The 17,375-nt window shown below is 42.5% G+C and overlaps 1 protein-coding gene across 2 annotated transcripts in view; it reads right to left on the bottom strand.

The window, feature by feature from the left end:
• The window catches only part of svild (supervillin d), a 53,691-nt gene that overhangs the window by 18,735 nt on the left and 17,581 nt on the right, over positions 1-17,375 (bottom strand). For both annotated transcript variants that reach the window (XM_034106839.2, XM_034106840.2), the window contains exons 3-8: positions 13,458-13,492; positions 10,110-10,162; positions 7,183-7,280; positions 5,636-5,735; positions 3,841-4,409; positions 3,072-3,204 (exon numbers count right to left, since the gene is read on the bottom strand). In XM_034106839.2, the coding sequence (XP_033962730.1) occupies positions 3,072-3,204; positions 3,841-4,409; positions 5,636-5,735; positions 7,183-7,280; positions 10,110-10,162; positions 13,458-13,492 (988 nt within the window). The remainder of the gene's footprint in view (positions 1-3,071; positions 3,205-3,840; positions 4,410-5,635; positions 5,736-7,182; positions 7,281-10,109; positions 10,163-13,457; positions 13,493-17,375) is intronic.

The following is a 17,375-nucleotide window of genomic DNA, read 5'->3' as shown; positions in this document are numbered from 1 at the left end:
TAACAATGGAAACACACATTTCCCTCACACATCTTCCACACAACCAAAACACATAACAACCTCCCCCTTTCTCTTTTTCTGTTGCTCTCACACAGCAGTGCACACACACTTTGTACTTTAATGTCAAACATGTTGCATGGCCTGGTCAAATATTCAAAGACACAAGTTCAAAGAAATGCATTTAATCACACTGGCATGCACACACAGACGACACACTGCGGCCGAACATCAAAGTGAACGCTGACTTTATCAAATGAAACAATGTGAGCCGTTCCTGCACACTTTCATAGGAAAATCCTGTTTGTTGTACCTTTAAACTATTACTGCTCACAAATGCCACTCTTAATTTAGTGCACAGTACATCACATGCAGTCTTTTAGTACAGCACTAGGGCACATGAACGACGATACCCATTATCTCACGCAGTCCTAAAGCGTTCTCAGTGCAGCCAGCAGCCCATCTCTGGAGCGGATCAGAGAGGGGAAATACATTGGCCTGACAGGACCCTGGAGGAAGGGGAGGAGAGGAAAGGCCCAGGGCCTCAAAGCCCCCACAGGAAACCATTATTCTCAGCCCTGCCTTGCTGTGCAGTGCAGCCAGCTCCTCAACATAAACCACTGACACAGATATGGACCAACTAAGAGCCAGCAGACCACATTCAAGTATCCAAAAAGCAAGTGTGTCGACAGCTCTGATTTCTCGCTGGTATTTCTCAGCGTGTGTGAGAGGTTGTCCAGAGCACAGGTAGAGCAATACGAGCAAAACATGTCCGTGCAAAGAGGTGTATATAGCACATGTGTGTATGCACACACACTCACCTGAAGAGGAAAGGTTGACAGGCGGGTGGCAAAGACAAAGAAAGGGGTCCGCAGGTGAGAACAAAGGAAAACTGGAAAGAAGGGAGGAGGAGAAAGAGCAGGAGGAGAAGAAGAAAGGGGAATTATCAGAGGGGCTTGGAGGAGGAAAGGTAAAGCAGGGCCACACTAAACTGCTACAGCTGGAGAGAGTGGGTTTAGGCATGGAAGACTATTTAAGAGCATTTAAAGTTTGGGAGGATGGAAGAGAAAGGAAAAGGGGAACAGATTGTTCATAACAGTGCATGCAAAGAGAGGAAAAGCCAGGCAGGGTAAAAGACTAACCTCATTGTTTAAATCCGGTATAAATGTGTTTTACTCAATGTATTAGCTTGTGTTTTTAAATAATCCTCAATGGATTATCTCTGATACATTTTCTGGGAATCAGCCCACCAGGGACTATATTTCCAAATGATCATTAGTCTTAAATGAATCAAATCAGACTATTCTTTATTAAATCATCACTGGAACACACTTAGATATCCAGTGGGACTTGAAAGTAAATCGTAGATATCAAAATATTCATTTAATATCCATGTGTAAAGTTCACTTAGTTTACTTTACTGGCAAAACGGAATTGAGATTAACAAAGCAGCAATTTGTTTTATCTTGGTAAAATGTGTAATTAACTAGTGACATGCTGCAAACAGTGAATGTAGCTTATCATAACAATCATTATTCAGGAGAAGACATGCCCCCCTTTAAATTACATTTACAACAAGGCCTCACTTTACAACACAGCTGCGGCGCAGAGAGCAGCTCAGCAGGCTTAGCAGGAAACATCTGGAGCTGGTTGAAGATGACCATGCTGTGTACCGTGCACGTTGCATTCCCTGGTCCCCCGCATATCAACCAAAGAGCAACAACATCTGCTCCGGGTTGGCAGTGTGTACGGTAAAAATCACATGCCGAAACCTAAAAACCAATGGCCTTTCCTCAAGAGAGAGAAGCAGAACTGTAACAAGAACGGTCACATGCGAGGAAATGCCCCATAGCTAATGCCGACATGGCGTCAATGCCAATTATTTAGCCAAACCATGTATTATCTACATGTGATGTCAGTTCCCACAGCAGGTTTTAGACACATCCACAAGCACTAACCTCAGACAGACTCAAAGGAAGAAATCCGCAGACTTTTGGACTTCCCCTTCCATGCATGTGTTTTGTGTTGATGATGAGACATTCCTTCTCATGGACTTTGTTTTGACTTATCATAAGGAAGACAGACCACACAAATATAAAATGACATCAGTTGTTAGTGTTTAATTGATTGGGGGATTAGTAGGTTTTTGGCTGGCTGTACCTACTTATTAAGTAGCTTTTCCAGACTGGGGAGTGGATTTACTTTTTTTTCCTACGGATGAAGGATGAGCCAAAAAGCAGAAATCCCCCTGGAGGATCATTGATTCGGACAGACAGCCTGCCAGGAGATGGTCCATTTAAATTAACATGACATCACTTTCATCTCAGTGTCCAATTTAAGGATTTCCATGTGGCGCTCGAAGAGTTGTTCCACTGCTGTAGTTCTTTCTCTGTCCGTGAAATGGTTATCACCAGAGAGCGTCGGGTTGTTTTTCCTCTTGAAAACTGAAGAGCGTGTATAAACCTGCATGCACCGCTTCCAAAACACGCCAGTTATCTTAGCATGTGTTAAACATTAAACCCTCCACGCTGACCTGTGGAAGACTGTGTCACCTGGATGTTTATATTTTCTGAGACGGGGAAGTCTATAAAGAACAGAACAGCTCGCTCATGGAGGGTATTATTGTGAAGCTCTTGAGAGCAGGAGAAGACGGGAGAGTACAAAAACCAACAAAGGGAAGCGGGCTTTAGCTTGTAAGGTTTCAGGTGTTTGGTCATGGTGTTGGATTTTATTTTCACAAGGGGACGGGGCTTGTCTCTCTTTCTCTTTCGGTGGCCAGTTAAGCCCTGGATCTCTGGGCTTTGGCGTCACCACTCCCAAATCTGCTGCAACCCCAAGCCCTCTTAACCTCACACCCTTTTGGCAGCAATTCAGGGGAAATAAGCTGATTCGGCAGAGGAAGAAATGCGTCCACAGCTAAATCCTTCTTTCCCTGCACACAAAGCTGAGAGGAAGCCTGGACATGTGGCAGTAGTTACTAGTTCCTGCCTGTGCACCCTCCCCAAACTTGCTCACTGACCAAATACTAAACCCAATGACACAAAAAAAACAGGCGTGCTCAAGTAAAAACCTACCTTTTTCTTCCAGGCGTTTTCAGCATCTTGGAGCTGGCCGAAGCGATCAGACAGTTTGGTCTCGATCCGGTCGGAGGCTTTGGGTTTCTTCCCTCTATCCTTCTTCTCTCCTTCACCAGTGTCCTCCGTCAGTCTGAAATAAAGGCAAAGACACGTATGTTTTTCTCTATGAAAAAACATAGTTGAAAATACATTCACTATGCATTTTGGAAAGCCTTAAAGGTGTTATGTAATATAATATGGCAGTGCACTAACATATAGTGGAGTAATGGCTTCCTGAGCAGAGAATAAAGTCACAATGTCTTGTGTTAAATATGTTATTAAAAAGTTGTTATTATGACATTTGCATAAACTTAATTTCTCATGTTCAATTGATTTTTTCTTTACACTGCAGCTTCTGTATACATTAACTTTTTTTTGATGTTGAAGGTTGTATGTTTGTTTTACTCCCTGACCTTTCTTTTGTATATTACTTAATCAAAGGTTTATAGTTATTATTTATTTTAACTACTGTATATATAAGAATCTGTCACATTCAAACTTACTGTCTTCTGGGAGCTTTAATTACATTCGATTCAATTTTACCTTTATTTTACCAGGATATCCCCATGTTATGCTACTCCTGGCAACCATTTGAGATCATATAACTCAAATGGAATGAACTCGGGGACACTTGAACCCCCTTTTCTTTGCACAGACACACATATGCGCGTCTAGGCCTTATCCCTGATCAGATGAATGCATGCTGTGGTTGTGTGCATCCATTGACCTCTGTAGTGAGCCGCTCTGGCTTCCATCAAGGCTGCTCTCGGGCTCCTCAGCATCCTCGGACACTGTGGACGCCTCCAGGCTCTCGAGGGGTGACGGGCTTCTCATGTCCTCAGAGCTCCCCCCCGCCTGCTGCCTGCCGCTGCTGACGCACCCTCCGTCTGTGATATTCTCGGTAAATGACTCATATTCTCTGTCATTTTCCCCGTTGACCTCTTCCTCGATCTCCTCCTCCTCCTCCTCGATCTCCTCCTCCTCGATCTCCTCCTCTTCTTCTTCATCCTCCATCTCCTCCTCTTCCTCCTCCTCCTCCTCCTCCTCGCTTTCGGCGTGGCTGAGCGTGACGCTGCTCTGTCGGGCCGGTGTGCAATCGGCCGCCGAGCCCTCGCTGTGGTCCGATTCCACGCTGGTGGAGCGGCATTTCTTCAAGATTCCCTTGATGCCCCGAGGCTCAGAGTCCTGGCGCTGCAGAGAGGACGGCTGGCAGGGAGGGGAGGGAGGAGAAGGCGGGGGGGAGGCGTCTCGGTTCCTGCTGAGGTGGAGAGATCCGTCGGAGAGGAGACTGGAAGGCTGGTGAAGAGAGGGAGAAAGAGAGAGAATGCTTTTATTTTCTACCAGCAATAACATTTATAAAATCTGGAAATAACCATTAAAGTTCTACTACTACTTTAAGTGTATTCTATGGTCTGTGATTGTGGCGTGTAATGCTATTTGACCGGGCAGTTTCCAATAGCGCTCATTTGCATTTTCCACATGAACAGTGGGAAACCATTTTTCTTTCTCCCTTTTTCCCAAAGCATGAAGTTATACTCCTTTTCTAACTATTTTGCTGCTTTTATTGAACTACTGGTGTTGCCAAGAAAAGACAAATGCACATAAGTAAAAAAAAAAAGCTTTAGAAAGCTGCATCAAAGGTGATTATAACACGGGATTAAGTGAACATCCAGCAGTTAATGGGTGAAATCAAAAGAAATAAACAATGTGCAAGACTTGTTTGGGACGTCAGAGAGAATAGCGTTAAAAGAAAACACATGTTGTGTCAAGTAAGTTTTATTGTGAGACTAAAGCTTTGTGTGGTCTGAGCGAGTATGAAATGTGAACTGCTTTAAGGATGTGATCAGGAAAGTAATTTAAGTAGTCATTTTTAAATGCAAAAGACAGTGATTTTGCGGTTTTGTTTCTATGGCATTTGCTCTATAGTCATTGAACAGCACTGGTCCACTGTTGTTTTTAATTACGCTTTATAAATACACTTGATTGAATAGCCAGGAGGAGCATGAAATGACACATGTAAACACACCCTTTTGAGTGTGATACTGTCTGCTGTTGCTCAGGCGATAAAGCAGCAGCTGGAGCAACAGCAGACGTCCTCCTGACAGGTCAGAGTTGACGGGGGAGCGCTGATTCAGGAGGAGCTGAAGGACGCAGCAAATCGTGAGACCAGCTGGGTGTGAAAGTGCAACGCTAACCAGGTGGTCCTCTTCAATGAAAAACACCAGAGCGTAGAACACGTTTAAGAGTGTGTGAGTGTGTGTGTGAGATTGCTCGCATTGCATCAGTACATTGGTGACATGAATTACAGTCTGCTAAACAGAAAAGTAAACCAAAGCAGACCCAGGGGTTCGGAGAGCCAGAGTAAAGGTGAGTAAGCATTTTGGAATTGGCCCGCATGCAGAGCCACAAAATATGATTTTTTTTCCCCCCACAATACAATCCAGAGAGATGACTCTTATATTTCAGACTCTTGAGTTATGGAAACCATGTTGTAATGCATAAACTGGAAAAAGAAATGAGACCTTTTCTTCCTCAGTGGAAGCGTTTTCATGCTGCTTCCATGACGGGTCATCTGGGGCCTCTTTTTCATCCATTACCTTGCTCCCATCCGTTTCGGAAAGGCTGAAATATGAGCGGAAAACAGGCGAAGATGGTGGAAACCGACAGAAAGAGGACAAAAAACATATTTCATACATTAGAGGTAAAAGTGATTCAGGCATTACATTACATTGCATTTAGATGACGCTTTTATCCAAAGCGACTTACAATAAGTACATTCGACCAGGAAGACACAACCTTGAAGAAAACAGAATCAGGTTTCATAGAGCCAAACATTTCAAGTGCCACTCAACTGGCTTTAGATAAGCCAGTCCTTTATTAGTATATAAGTGCTCTGTTAGCAGTTCTTTGTTAGTAATTCTATCCATCACATAATGGAAAGAGCTGCAAGGTGAATTTAAACCACAAACTAAGAAACGTCATGAATCCATCTCGTTTTAAACATGACTAACAGTTAGGGGTATAATCAATTATTTGTGTATACTTAATGTACTTCCAACACAGTAGTTAATAAACAACCTCAACTGAACGTTACTAAATCAATGAGTAAAGTGCGTTGAAGTAGTTTTTTCTGCAGACGTTCTTATTTTCACCAACGCTAAGGGCATTTCCAAAAATCAATAACCAGTCATTGATATAACACTTAGTAACCAACGTAGGCTCTGGGCCAGCGTAATGATACTGAAAGTGAACTCAACTTATAATTGAGTGTTTTTGACCTTTGGAAGGCAGTGATGCTTGGACACATTCACTTTTGCTTTCAAGCAATATTTTATTTAGTCTACATTAGTTGTTGTCATCAGCTTGATTTATGTATACAAAAATGTTTGGTTTATTTGATGCAGTGAAATAAAGCTTTGCTGAAAACATTAAGTTCAAATATCCTGATCTCACTTCTGACTTTGGTAGAAACTGAAAGCAGTTTATCGGTCAGTTCAAACTTCATGTGAACAAAAACAAACAGGAGTGAACTCTGAAAAGTATCTACACACAACCTGCATGTGGGGGATTTTATAGATAGACACAATACATACACACTCCGGCTCAGTCCAGACTCCAGTGGTCACCGTGCTGGGTACAGTTTCACTGCTCCAGCTTTTAACTTCAGCCTGGTTTGCATCACCATGGCTACCACGCAGCACTGAGGCCCGTGTATTAATGCATGTGCAAGAGAGTGTGTGGCAAGCCCTGCAGGTTTATCTGGTTTATCTGTGCAGCTGTTCACATCACAAGAGATCCTTTCAATTTGGCTGTAATTACCGCTGCTCTCTGCCTGCTCGGCCTCAGTGTGTTTGTGTCACGGTGAATCTGTTCTAGCTGCTCGTGTTGTGGCATAATGTAATGAACCGCAGACCACAAGATTTATTACTCTAATTATGAAGACTCTATTCAAAGTGTGAATGCAACTAGTCCGACACAACTAACACCATCCCAGCAGAGGATATACAGCTTTCAGTTACAGATTGATTCAGGAGTTGCTGTGATTAAAATCAACTTTGAACCTGCCTACCTGGCGGAGGACTCTTCCTCGTTGCTGCTCATTATTGGACTCTTTCTCTTGTTGTTGGTGTGTTGGCGGCTGCTTCCATCCTCCATCCCCTCCTGGTCCTACAGGCAGAGAGAAGGGCGGCAAAAAGTCTAAAGGTTAGGTAATACTTTGCTTACTTCCTACACTAGCTGTAAAGCTTTATAATGGGAGTGCATGAATGAGTAAAAGCTCCACCCATGGAGCAGTTAACCCTTTAAAAGCTCCAGTGGAGTTGCTCAAGGCAGTGCAGTAGTAACCTACCACCACGAGTACATACAGAAAAAATAGAGAGATGAGCGCAGCCTGTACGGTATTTTCCACATTAAAGTAAAGTGGCCTAAGGGGAGACATTAGGGTTTGTTTTTACTCTTTTCATCCCATCATTAAAGGCTAAAAGATCTCTTCCAGACATATTATATGACCAATAAAAAAAATACACCCCCGTGAATAATAAATAATAATGCATGTATGTCTAATATTGTCTTTCAATTAGAATAAAAAGGAATAAAATGTTAAAAATTATTTTTAAAAATCCAGAATGTCTGAATATAGAAATATATATACTTTCAAAATACAACGAAAAGTCCACCAGCATATTCTCACACCTGTGTCATTTGCATATCAGACTATGATTGGCTCCAAAATGTCATAAATTATGCTCTGATGTACAACTCAAACCTATCATGCTATATTTGAAGAATATATTGTAGGGCCATACCTATATAAATATAGTTGTTTTTTTCAAAATACCAAACAGATCCTGCATTTTAGCCATGCCTCATTTCGCTCTATTTGCTCTTTCCAGCCCTGTTTTTGCCAGGGCTGTTTCTGTGATGTAGCTTCAATGCAAATGAGCTGCAGCTGACCACGCCCCCCTGCAGGAGAGGGTGCTCTGAGATCAGCTGCTGGGCTCTCAGAAGAGGGGGAGAAAAAGAGATCTCCGTGTTTTATTCTTATATGATTATGTGGAGTCTTTATTCATTTGTTTTAAAGCTCAATAAATAACAAAGAAGACCTTTGACCGGCACTTTTCTAATTTTTCAAATTTTTTTCCCTCATTCCCTGGAAGAGGCGGAGAGGTGGGTGTTTGTCATCTGCTGGTGGACTACCGGAGAGAATTACAGCGCTTGCCTCGACGGGGAGGGATTGCATTGAATTACAGCAGCAGGAGGAGCAAACGCTTGCCTCGGGGAGGGAGAAAAAGAGCCACAGCGGAGAATAAACAGAAGGGCAACCATGGCAACCATGCGCGGGAAGTCTTCTTCGCTGCTTTTGTGGCAGACTACAGCGCCACTTACAGGCTTGGCATATGTACTACAGCGTCTCCAGCGCTTTCGAGCGGCAATGGCCAGCAGTGGCCCAACCCCACATTCCCCTGATAGGTGGAGAGTTAGCCATATAGGCGGAGCACCTCGTTCCTGACGTCAGAGAAGTTTCAAATCTGGATCAGTCTGTATCAGATCCGTTGCAGCCCCGTTTTTAGAGATTTGCGTAAGTAGGAAAAGAGAGAGGGTTGTGTTTTCTGACACTTGGTGAGTTCCCTGACACACCGGGGACACATATTCATGTATAAAAGACGTACAAAAGTATGTTTTGCATGATCGGTCCCCTTTAAGTTGAGCTCAGACATTAAGCAGAATGAGTGTGAAATCAGCCTCCTCGTGTGATACTTTACAGATGTATACTTATTTCAGCACAGTGACATACAAATACGCAAAAAGGGCAGTAGATACATGCTTTGGTTTAATATCAGACTTTTTAAAACATGTGTATAGTGTGAAGTTGAAGTGTGCAGCTGTGTGAGACCTGCATCAGTTCACACTTTACCGAGACCCTGGGCTGGACCTGCAGACAAGTGGGTCTCCAGCTGTGAGCCAAAAAAACGGAAATTAAATGCTGCTTTCTCACAAAATAACAAACCCAGGAACTTATTTTCCACCCAGCGTGAAAACATCGCCTTCTGAATAACAGGCTTTAATATACTAAGGAAATTGAACCAGGAAACAAATGTAAATGAGCTGTATCTTTCTCCAAACCTGCATGTGTACACATGTATTGCCTCAATCCACGCTGCAACCTAACTCCTGCTGGACGCTCTGACTCACTCGCTCTCAGCGGGGGGATTTGGAGCAGCGATGACTGATAAGGAATGAAAGTGAAGACAGCGAAGAAAAACCCCGCTGATGACTTTCATGTGAGACGCATTGGAATAACAAGAGACAGGACAAAGGACGGTGAGAGAAGAATACAAGTGAAAACAAAAAGTGGTGTGATTGTGGGATGGCCTCTTGGTGGGAGATTGTTTTCCCAGCAGGTTTTTCTGCCATCTGGGTTCACTTGGCCAAACTTGGCACTCCTCCTGGTCTGTAAAGGCCAAGTTACAACAGCTATTTACATCCAATATGATGAAACCTAAGCAGCCTGGGAAAGACGGACAGTGTCTTCATTTTTAAGCATGCGTGTATGTATGTCCCGTTGTAAAGGATTCATCATAAAGCTTTTGTTCCTGGCTGGACCTCTAGACGTCTTCTTCCCATCGTTGCTTCCCAGTTCCCTCTGACTGTGTGTGTGAAGTCATAACTTTGGCGAGGTGTGTATGCAGGTGCAGGACAGCTCAGTCTGTATGGAACAGCTCAATATGATATTACTGGAGCAAAAGATCCAGGGGGGTTGAAGCGTTCACCAGCTGTGTTGGGAAAGGGCTCGGAGTAACTCAGCGAGGGGAATGAAAAATGGTAACCTTAGACAGAACAAAATATGGATATAGCATCCGTGACATCCCTCATGCATTTCTAAATAGTTTTGAAGCTCGGATTTGGTGTGCCGTCAAGACAATCGCACACACACAAAATGAATAAGAGATTATGAAACATTTGGACAAAGGGAGTACGGAGACAGCCTTAAAGTACCTTAAAAATAGACGTCTTGGAAGTCCTCTTGGCATCCCCAGGTTTCTCGTCAACTAGAAAGAACACACACACCATGAATGCAACAATAAGAAGACATTTGCTAATGCCTCCTGCCAGCAAATTATCAGATGTTTAGTCAGTTTGTCACATGAAGGGTTTTAAGGAGGACAGAGTGTGTTTGGTATCCAACATATAATACACTGTTAATGTTGTGGGATATGGTAAGATCAGACATGCTAAATCCTACACAATTCTTTGGGGAAAACAGAATATAATTGCACATAAAGACACAAGCGAGATTTAAGCCAGGTAAGTCAGTGCATGCCTGTACACACATATTAACACAAACTCCCCCACACAGACATAAACCAGACTCTCAGTAGGTCCAATCAAAGTGTTCCTTGCTCTGGATGACAGTTTGGAAAATATAAACGGGTGAACTGACAGGATAAAATCTTATTGGCTAATAAGGTGTCTTTGGATCTGACATAGGAAATGAATGTAGCGATGTATTCCTCAGCCAAGGGTGAGTGTATTCAGACACACCAAAACCATCCGGCATCTATCCGCTGCCAAGAGTTAATGATGAGATATTATTATGTAATACATATTTTTGTTAGATTGATTGTTGTGCGTGTTCCTATCTTCTGCACGCAAGGAAAGCATTACATTGAATGGTATTCCTAACCAACACAAATGTCTTAAGTCAACACGCTCAAATCCACTCATCTACTTTAAATCAGTTGACATTGACAATGAGACGTGGCGATATTGTTCCCGCTCCAAAGAAAACAAATGACCAAACAAATCCAAAAAGTCTCTGACGCCCTCCCCTTTAACCCCCAAGAAGCGATTCTTTTGCGGCCTGATACTTTCATTTTGAATACTTTAGATGTATGTTTCCAGGCTCCCCTGCTGTCCAGAACCTGGCATGATTGACTTCAGATGACATCACACAGCGCACATTGCAGACTGGCGATTCCCCACCGACTGTCCATTCATACTTTTTGAATGCAATGCAATCTGTTTCACATCATCATCATCATCCATCAAACGGTCAACCCAGAGACAGAGACAAAAAGAAAAACTCCAGGGATGGAAAAACCTTCACTTAAGTTTACGGACTGTTCCATAAGTGTTTTCATCCATCAGAAGTGCTCGGTCACGCTGAGAGTTTATTGTAAGGGCCTTTGACCTTGTTACGGCCAAAAGACATTTCTCATAGCAGACATCTTGCATCGTCACAATAGGAGAAGCATGTGGTTATAATCAGGGCTGGGGATTACATCGAAGTGATATTAATATTGTGATATGAGACTCGATACCGTCTTAGATTTTGGATATCGTAATAAGGAGAGTTTCCTGATTTATAGACTATTACTTGTTCATCTTCTTTTATGCATTTAGTCATTAGATCAACATTCAGGCAATCCATTTTTTGCAATTGTTTACACGGGGCCTTTTTCCTCTGTAATATAATTCCATGAACAAATGCCTATAGGCTCTGCACACAAGAGAATAGAAGCCAATATGAGCAGGGTGGAATCTGAATAATGCTTACTGCAAAAGTGACATTTAAAGCAATAACCTTTTTCGTCATAGTGAGCTTAAATTAGTCCCAATGCATCTTTACTCTGCTCATGTGAACATGGGTTAATGTGCAGTTTAAACACACATCTGACTGAAGGTTTCTACAGTGTGTCCACTTCACTATGAACCAGTTTGATGCGTTTATGTTGGTATTTCCTCAAGTGTCCAGCAGAGGCGTTCAAGCTCCAGGGCCCTGCCTCCTCTGCCCGCTCACACAGGAAGCTCATCAGCCTGTGAATGGACCGATAATGCTCACACACTGTCGCTTTTCACACACCACTCGCACGCCTCAATTACAGATGAACACTGACTGCTCTTTGTTCCTCTCTCTGTCGCTTTGGGTCTTTCTTTCACAATGATAACTCTTATCTTCCACACTCAATATGTTGATGCACAGGAAATCCTCAGAACGCTGTACTATTTTTTCCAAAATGTTTAAAGTGATTAAAATATGTTGAGTGTATCATGGCATTGGATTTAAAATATCTGAGAACATAATCCTGGATAGACTTTATCTATCTACTCTATAATAGATCTGATAAATATTCAGTTAGGACACAAATACAGTCATGTAATGAGTATATCTGAGTGGCAATATACCACAGGAAGCTAATCATTAGCAGCAATTCACTGTTTGTTTCTGACTTCTTGTTTTTGTTCGGATATCACAACCTCTCCTCATCACACCAGACTCTGTTGACTGAAAATAGGGTAGAAACTACTGCTGGATAAAAAAAGCTCTACATATGGCGGTGAGTAAGCACTTCAGTCAAATGCACTTCTCATGACTACGCCATCTTCCATTAATGCTTACTGTGCACATGTACACTAGACGATGACAGTCACTGTGAAAGGCCACACTATTCTATGATTGGATTGAAAAATGTGCAGATTAATAATGATTTTAATTTAACTCTTTCTCTTCCATCTTTGTCGTTTTTAAACGTGTGTTTTTCTTAATTGTAAAGCACTGTGTTGCACTGTGTACCATGATACCATGATATTAAAATCAATTGTTTTTATTTTGCAAATCGTAAAACAATCTGGTTTTACAACCATAATTCCAAATTTAGTTCGAAAGGTAAACAAAGGTATGTTTACATAACACTGCTTTACATCTCCTGAAATAAGCAGGGACCTTACCATCACCTCCTTTCTGTCTCTTGTGCAGTCAAGCATTCACACACGCACACACAAAGCGAGACCGCCACATCAAATACATGAGCAGAGAAACGCATAGAGACGGGCCACTGAGTCAGACAGACAGGCGACGGAAGGCAGTGGGCTCAGGTGGCTGCATGCGAGTGGGAAAAGTGAACCGTGCGTGGACAGCCATGTTCTCCTTTCTGTACTAGCAGGATTAAAAAAAGGTTCATAATGCTATTTGTCTTCAAAGAAAAAGCTTCCAGTGTACATACATAATATGATCAATATTTGCACAGATGAAAGTGCACACATACCGAGTCATGTTCACGAAAGACACGTGCCAAGCATTATCTCCATTATTTTGTAAAAGAGAAAACCATCGCTTGAGGCCGAGCATTCACTTTAAATTAAACAGTTAAGGGAACAATGCAGAGACCTCAGTAGATCGGGTTCCCTTCAGAGTATTAGGAAGCCAACATCAATAAACCAGGGAGGTGATCTGACATTAGCAATTAGCTGAGTATTAGAGAGAACTGTAATGAGTGAGGGGAGAAAGCGGTGTGTGGATGGAAAGAGGATCCGAGAGCAGTGCAAGTGGAGAGTTGGTCTTACCCTTTGGCTCCTCTGTGCCATCGGTTTCCAGCAGCCTAGGGGAGAGAGAGGGGGACAAATGAGGTCACTCCAACACACTGAAGTGTTGACACAGAAATGATGCGTCTGTTGCAATTGAGGTTTGCAAACTAGATCGAATAATGAGGATATTAAGTCTTACTTACGTGAGAAAGTTGTAGTATAAACCAAACTGTCAACAGCGCTGCAATAAGCCACGGTGTTTGATCTAACATGTATTCATGCTGCTGTTACAGTCCCATGTTCGCAATGATATAACCGCGCCGCCTGTGTGTGTAGCCTCTGAAGATGGCCATTCATCTCTAAGTAATGGCTGTTAAATATGGATGGGGACAGCAGCTGCCTGTGGGGAAGCAGCGATGGTGTAACGGGAGGAGGGGAGAGGACCGCTTTTAATACAATAGAGAGTCGTAGTGGACATCTGGGAGGGGTCAGAGGTTATTGAGGAAGGGGAGCTGGCCCCAAGCCAGTCTGTAGGTCCAGTTTTAACGGGTCAATGTTGGCTGAATACAGATGGATCCATGTGTAGAGAATGTTAAGAAAAAGGAGCTGGATAGAGAAGTTCAAACCCTGCTTTCTCTCCTACACACTCAACCAATCACGTTGTGAGATGGGTATAAATGTACCTCGCGCTGCAGATGGGTTCTGGCAAAGTCCTGCACTCACCAGACGACACAAAGGTTCCCCTTCTCAGGCTTTAAGTAATGCATTTGTGTCTGGATCAATCAGCATCCTATGAGGAACTACTGACATCCATTAGTGTGGTATTGATTCACTGAGAAACAGGGAGGCGAACCAAAAGCGGTAACAACAGATGCTGCTTATAAATTAAGTAAGGGATAATTGCAGAGGTGGTCAATAATGACAAAAGATCCCCAACATGGTGACCAGGATCCCGACGCGGCGGCAGCAACGTAATTTAACATGAAGACAGCACTGATCGAGGTTTTCTGTTACTGTCCAAGTCTGTTCCCATGTGCCCATTAGTGTTAACTTCCTGTCTGTGCTATAGTGTAGAGTATAGTGTATAGTGGCCCATTTATTGTTGACTGTGCAGTTATATTATAGGGCAGCGGTTCCCAACCTTTTTCAACTCAGGGCCCACTAAAGAATCAAATCGCAGCCCACATTCAACCATAAACAATACGGAGGCTAAATAAAGTTATGGTTGGTCAATTCAGAACATGTGACACGTTGTAAATACAGTAGAACAGACCGCTGTCAAGGACTGTAAACGGAGGCGTGTGGCGTAGTGGGTTGTCCGTAGGTGTTGGGATCAGGGGGCCACAGGTTCAAACCCCACTGCAGTCAGCATGTCGTTGTGTCCCTGGGCAAGACACTTCACCCCAAATTGCTCCTGTGGGGATTGCCCACAGTACTGAGTATGTAAGTCGCTTTGGATAAAAGCGTCTAACAAGCAACATGTAATGTAATGGCCATTGCTAAGCAGGATCAAGAAAGAGAAAGGAAAAGAGGTTAAAATAAATCTTAATAATGAAAATGTTTCCACTAAGGATCGGAACGAATAATCGAATATTCTAAATTATTCAGGAATATGAGTTATGAATTATTATTTTTTTGGGAGGGGTGCCTAAGTTGATTACATATTGTCAAATGGAATAATTCAATGTATATGACAGTGCAATAGCTAAATGTGTTAGGTCTAAAGGTGTGTGTTGCTCCGCTCACCGGTCCCCCACAGCGGGCAGAGCTGCAGGTGCTGATCTCTCTCGCGTCCGGTTATACTTCACTCGCGTTTATGTCCAAATCCATCAGATCTAGCTCGTTCTAGCCAATGACATGGCTGCTGCCCCTCCCTACACGCAGATCACTCAGACTCAAACCTCATCTTATGCCCAAATTCCAGCTGAGAGGGTCTTCTCTACAGCTGGCCTGATTGTGAATCGCCTCCGCACCCGCCTCACCGCTAAGCATGTAGACATGCTCATATTCTTAAACAAGAATGAGTATTGAATAGCTGCATTCTGTGCATAGGCCCTGTTATAGGTTGTTGATCTCTGTGGTAATAGGGTTACGTTACCCTAACCCGTTCGTGTATGATCTCTCTTTAATTTAAAAACCAAGTTATGTTTTAAGCATGAAAGCTGTAGGCCTATAGCTGTCAACTGTTCAAACTGTGATCACCAGTTCAATACATTTGACAAATTCGACTTGGTTTCTATACTTATTTGAACATGTCATTTTTTAATTTTTTTATAGGATATGTACATTTCGGTTAATCGGTTAACCTTTATTTGGGGGTCGAATATACATTTGCTTACAAATTCACATCCCTAGTTTAAACACAAATCCTAATGTTTTGCAAATGATTTGCGGCAAATATTGAATTTACATTTACACCCTTTAATATTTTATTTGGGCTTTGAGATGTAGACCACACACAGTTAATAAATACAACTATTCTTCAGGCTAAAATACATATTTTTAAAAGTCAATCAAGGAGTAATCTTAATCTAAAGGTGGGGTAGGTAATTTTGGACAAACCAGCTTGAGTGCGCTAGAATTTGAAAATACACAGCCGTAGAAAATCTGCCACTTCCTTACGGAGCCCCTCCTCCAACACACACGAACGCGCACATGACCAATGAGGGCACGAGATAAGTTTGTGCACAGATGGAAGGCTGACAGGCAGGTAGGCCATCCAGTTACTTTAGCCAGGCCGGCTCAGATGATTGGTCGTGCTTTTTACAGCGCCACGGCTTCCACAGATGAAATTTTTTTATGGATTTTTTGTCAAAGCACTTGAGATATTCATTGTTATCGGGATGTTAAGAGCATTCCATGGAATATAACAAAAAGTGTATCTCGAGCCGGTTTCTCAAACTTACCTAATACCTACACCACCTTTAAGGTGTTTGAAGAGTAGATTAAAAATACAATTTATTTTGGAAAAAATGATTGCCACAAAAAATCAAAGGGTGGCTCAACACGCCATGAAATGGGAAATAATTGGCTCTAACGAAGAGTGGGATTAAAGGAACAATAAATATGCTGGCCATGTTGTGTTTTGGTGGTTTTTGGTTGTCAACCTATTTGTGTTTGTGAAATGTTGAAGTGATCCTACTGACTGTATCTTTATTTCTTCTGTTTTTGTTTTGTTTTTGTCTGAGATGGGAATGTCATCTCCTATATGTTATTGTTATGTCCATGTTTGTGTCTTTAGCCTGTACAAAAACAAAAATGCCTTCGCAGACACAGGTTGGGAACCGCTGATGTAGGGAATAAACAATGTCATTTAGTACTGCATCTGACTCAGTATCGTCTGACTTTTCCTGGACTGGTGTTATATTGAAATCCCAAAACTGTGTTGAAAAGTCATTTTTAGAGCAGCATATTATTAAGAGTCATTTTGGGCTTGGGGTTTGGATACCTCGGAACATTTTGTCAGTTTTTTGGCTGGCACGCCTCAGTACAGCTTTACGATATACAGTGGGAAATCTCAAATTGCCACCCCAAGGTATTTGTGGCGTGTGAATATGGTTGGAATGGAAATTGGGAAGGAAGATTACAAATTGAAGAGCAATGATTAAAGTAATGAAATATTCAGCAATCTGTGGCTGTGCAAAATAAACACAACGTTTCAAATGTTTACACTAGGGATGTCCCGATCACCTTTTTTTGCTCCCGATCCGATTCCGATCATTTGATTTTGACAATCTGCCGATACCGATTTTTCCCGATCCGATCTGTATGCAATGCATTAAGAGAACAAAAAGGTAACAGATAACGGCTGGTCATCCAACGCGATGAATTCAGCTATCTTGGCTGTTATTTTGTTGGCCTTTTCACTGTTCTGGGGCAGTTTCTCTTTCCTTTTAAAAGTCTCTGAAAGTGTCGGTTGTTTCAGTGCCGTTACCTGAGTGGCCGCTGTGTACTCGC

Source organism: Pseudochaenichthys georgianus, chromosome 19 (assembly GCF_902827115.2).
Source record: "Pseudochaenichthys georgianus chromosome 19, fPseGeo1.2, whole genome shotgun sequence".
Lineage (NCBI taxonomy): Eukaryota > Metazoa > Chordata > Actinopteri > Perciformes > Channichthyidae > Pseudochaenichthys > Pseudochaenichthys georgianus.
This window is presented reverse-complemented; position numbering and strand designations above follow the sequence as displayed.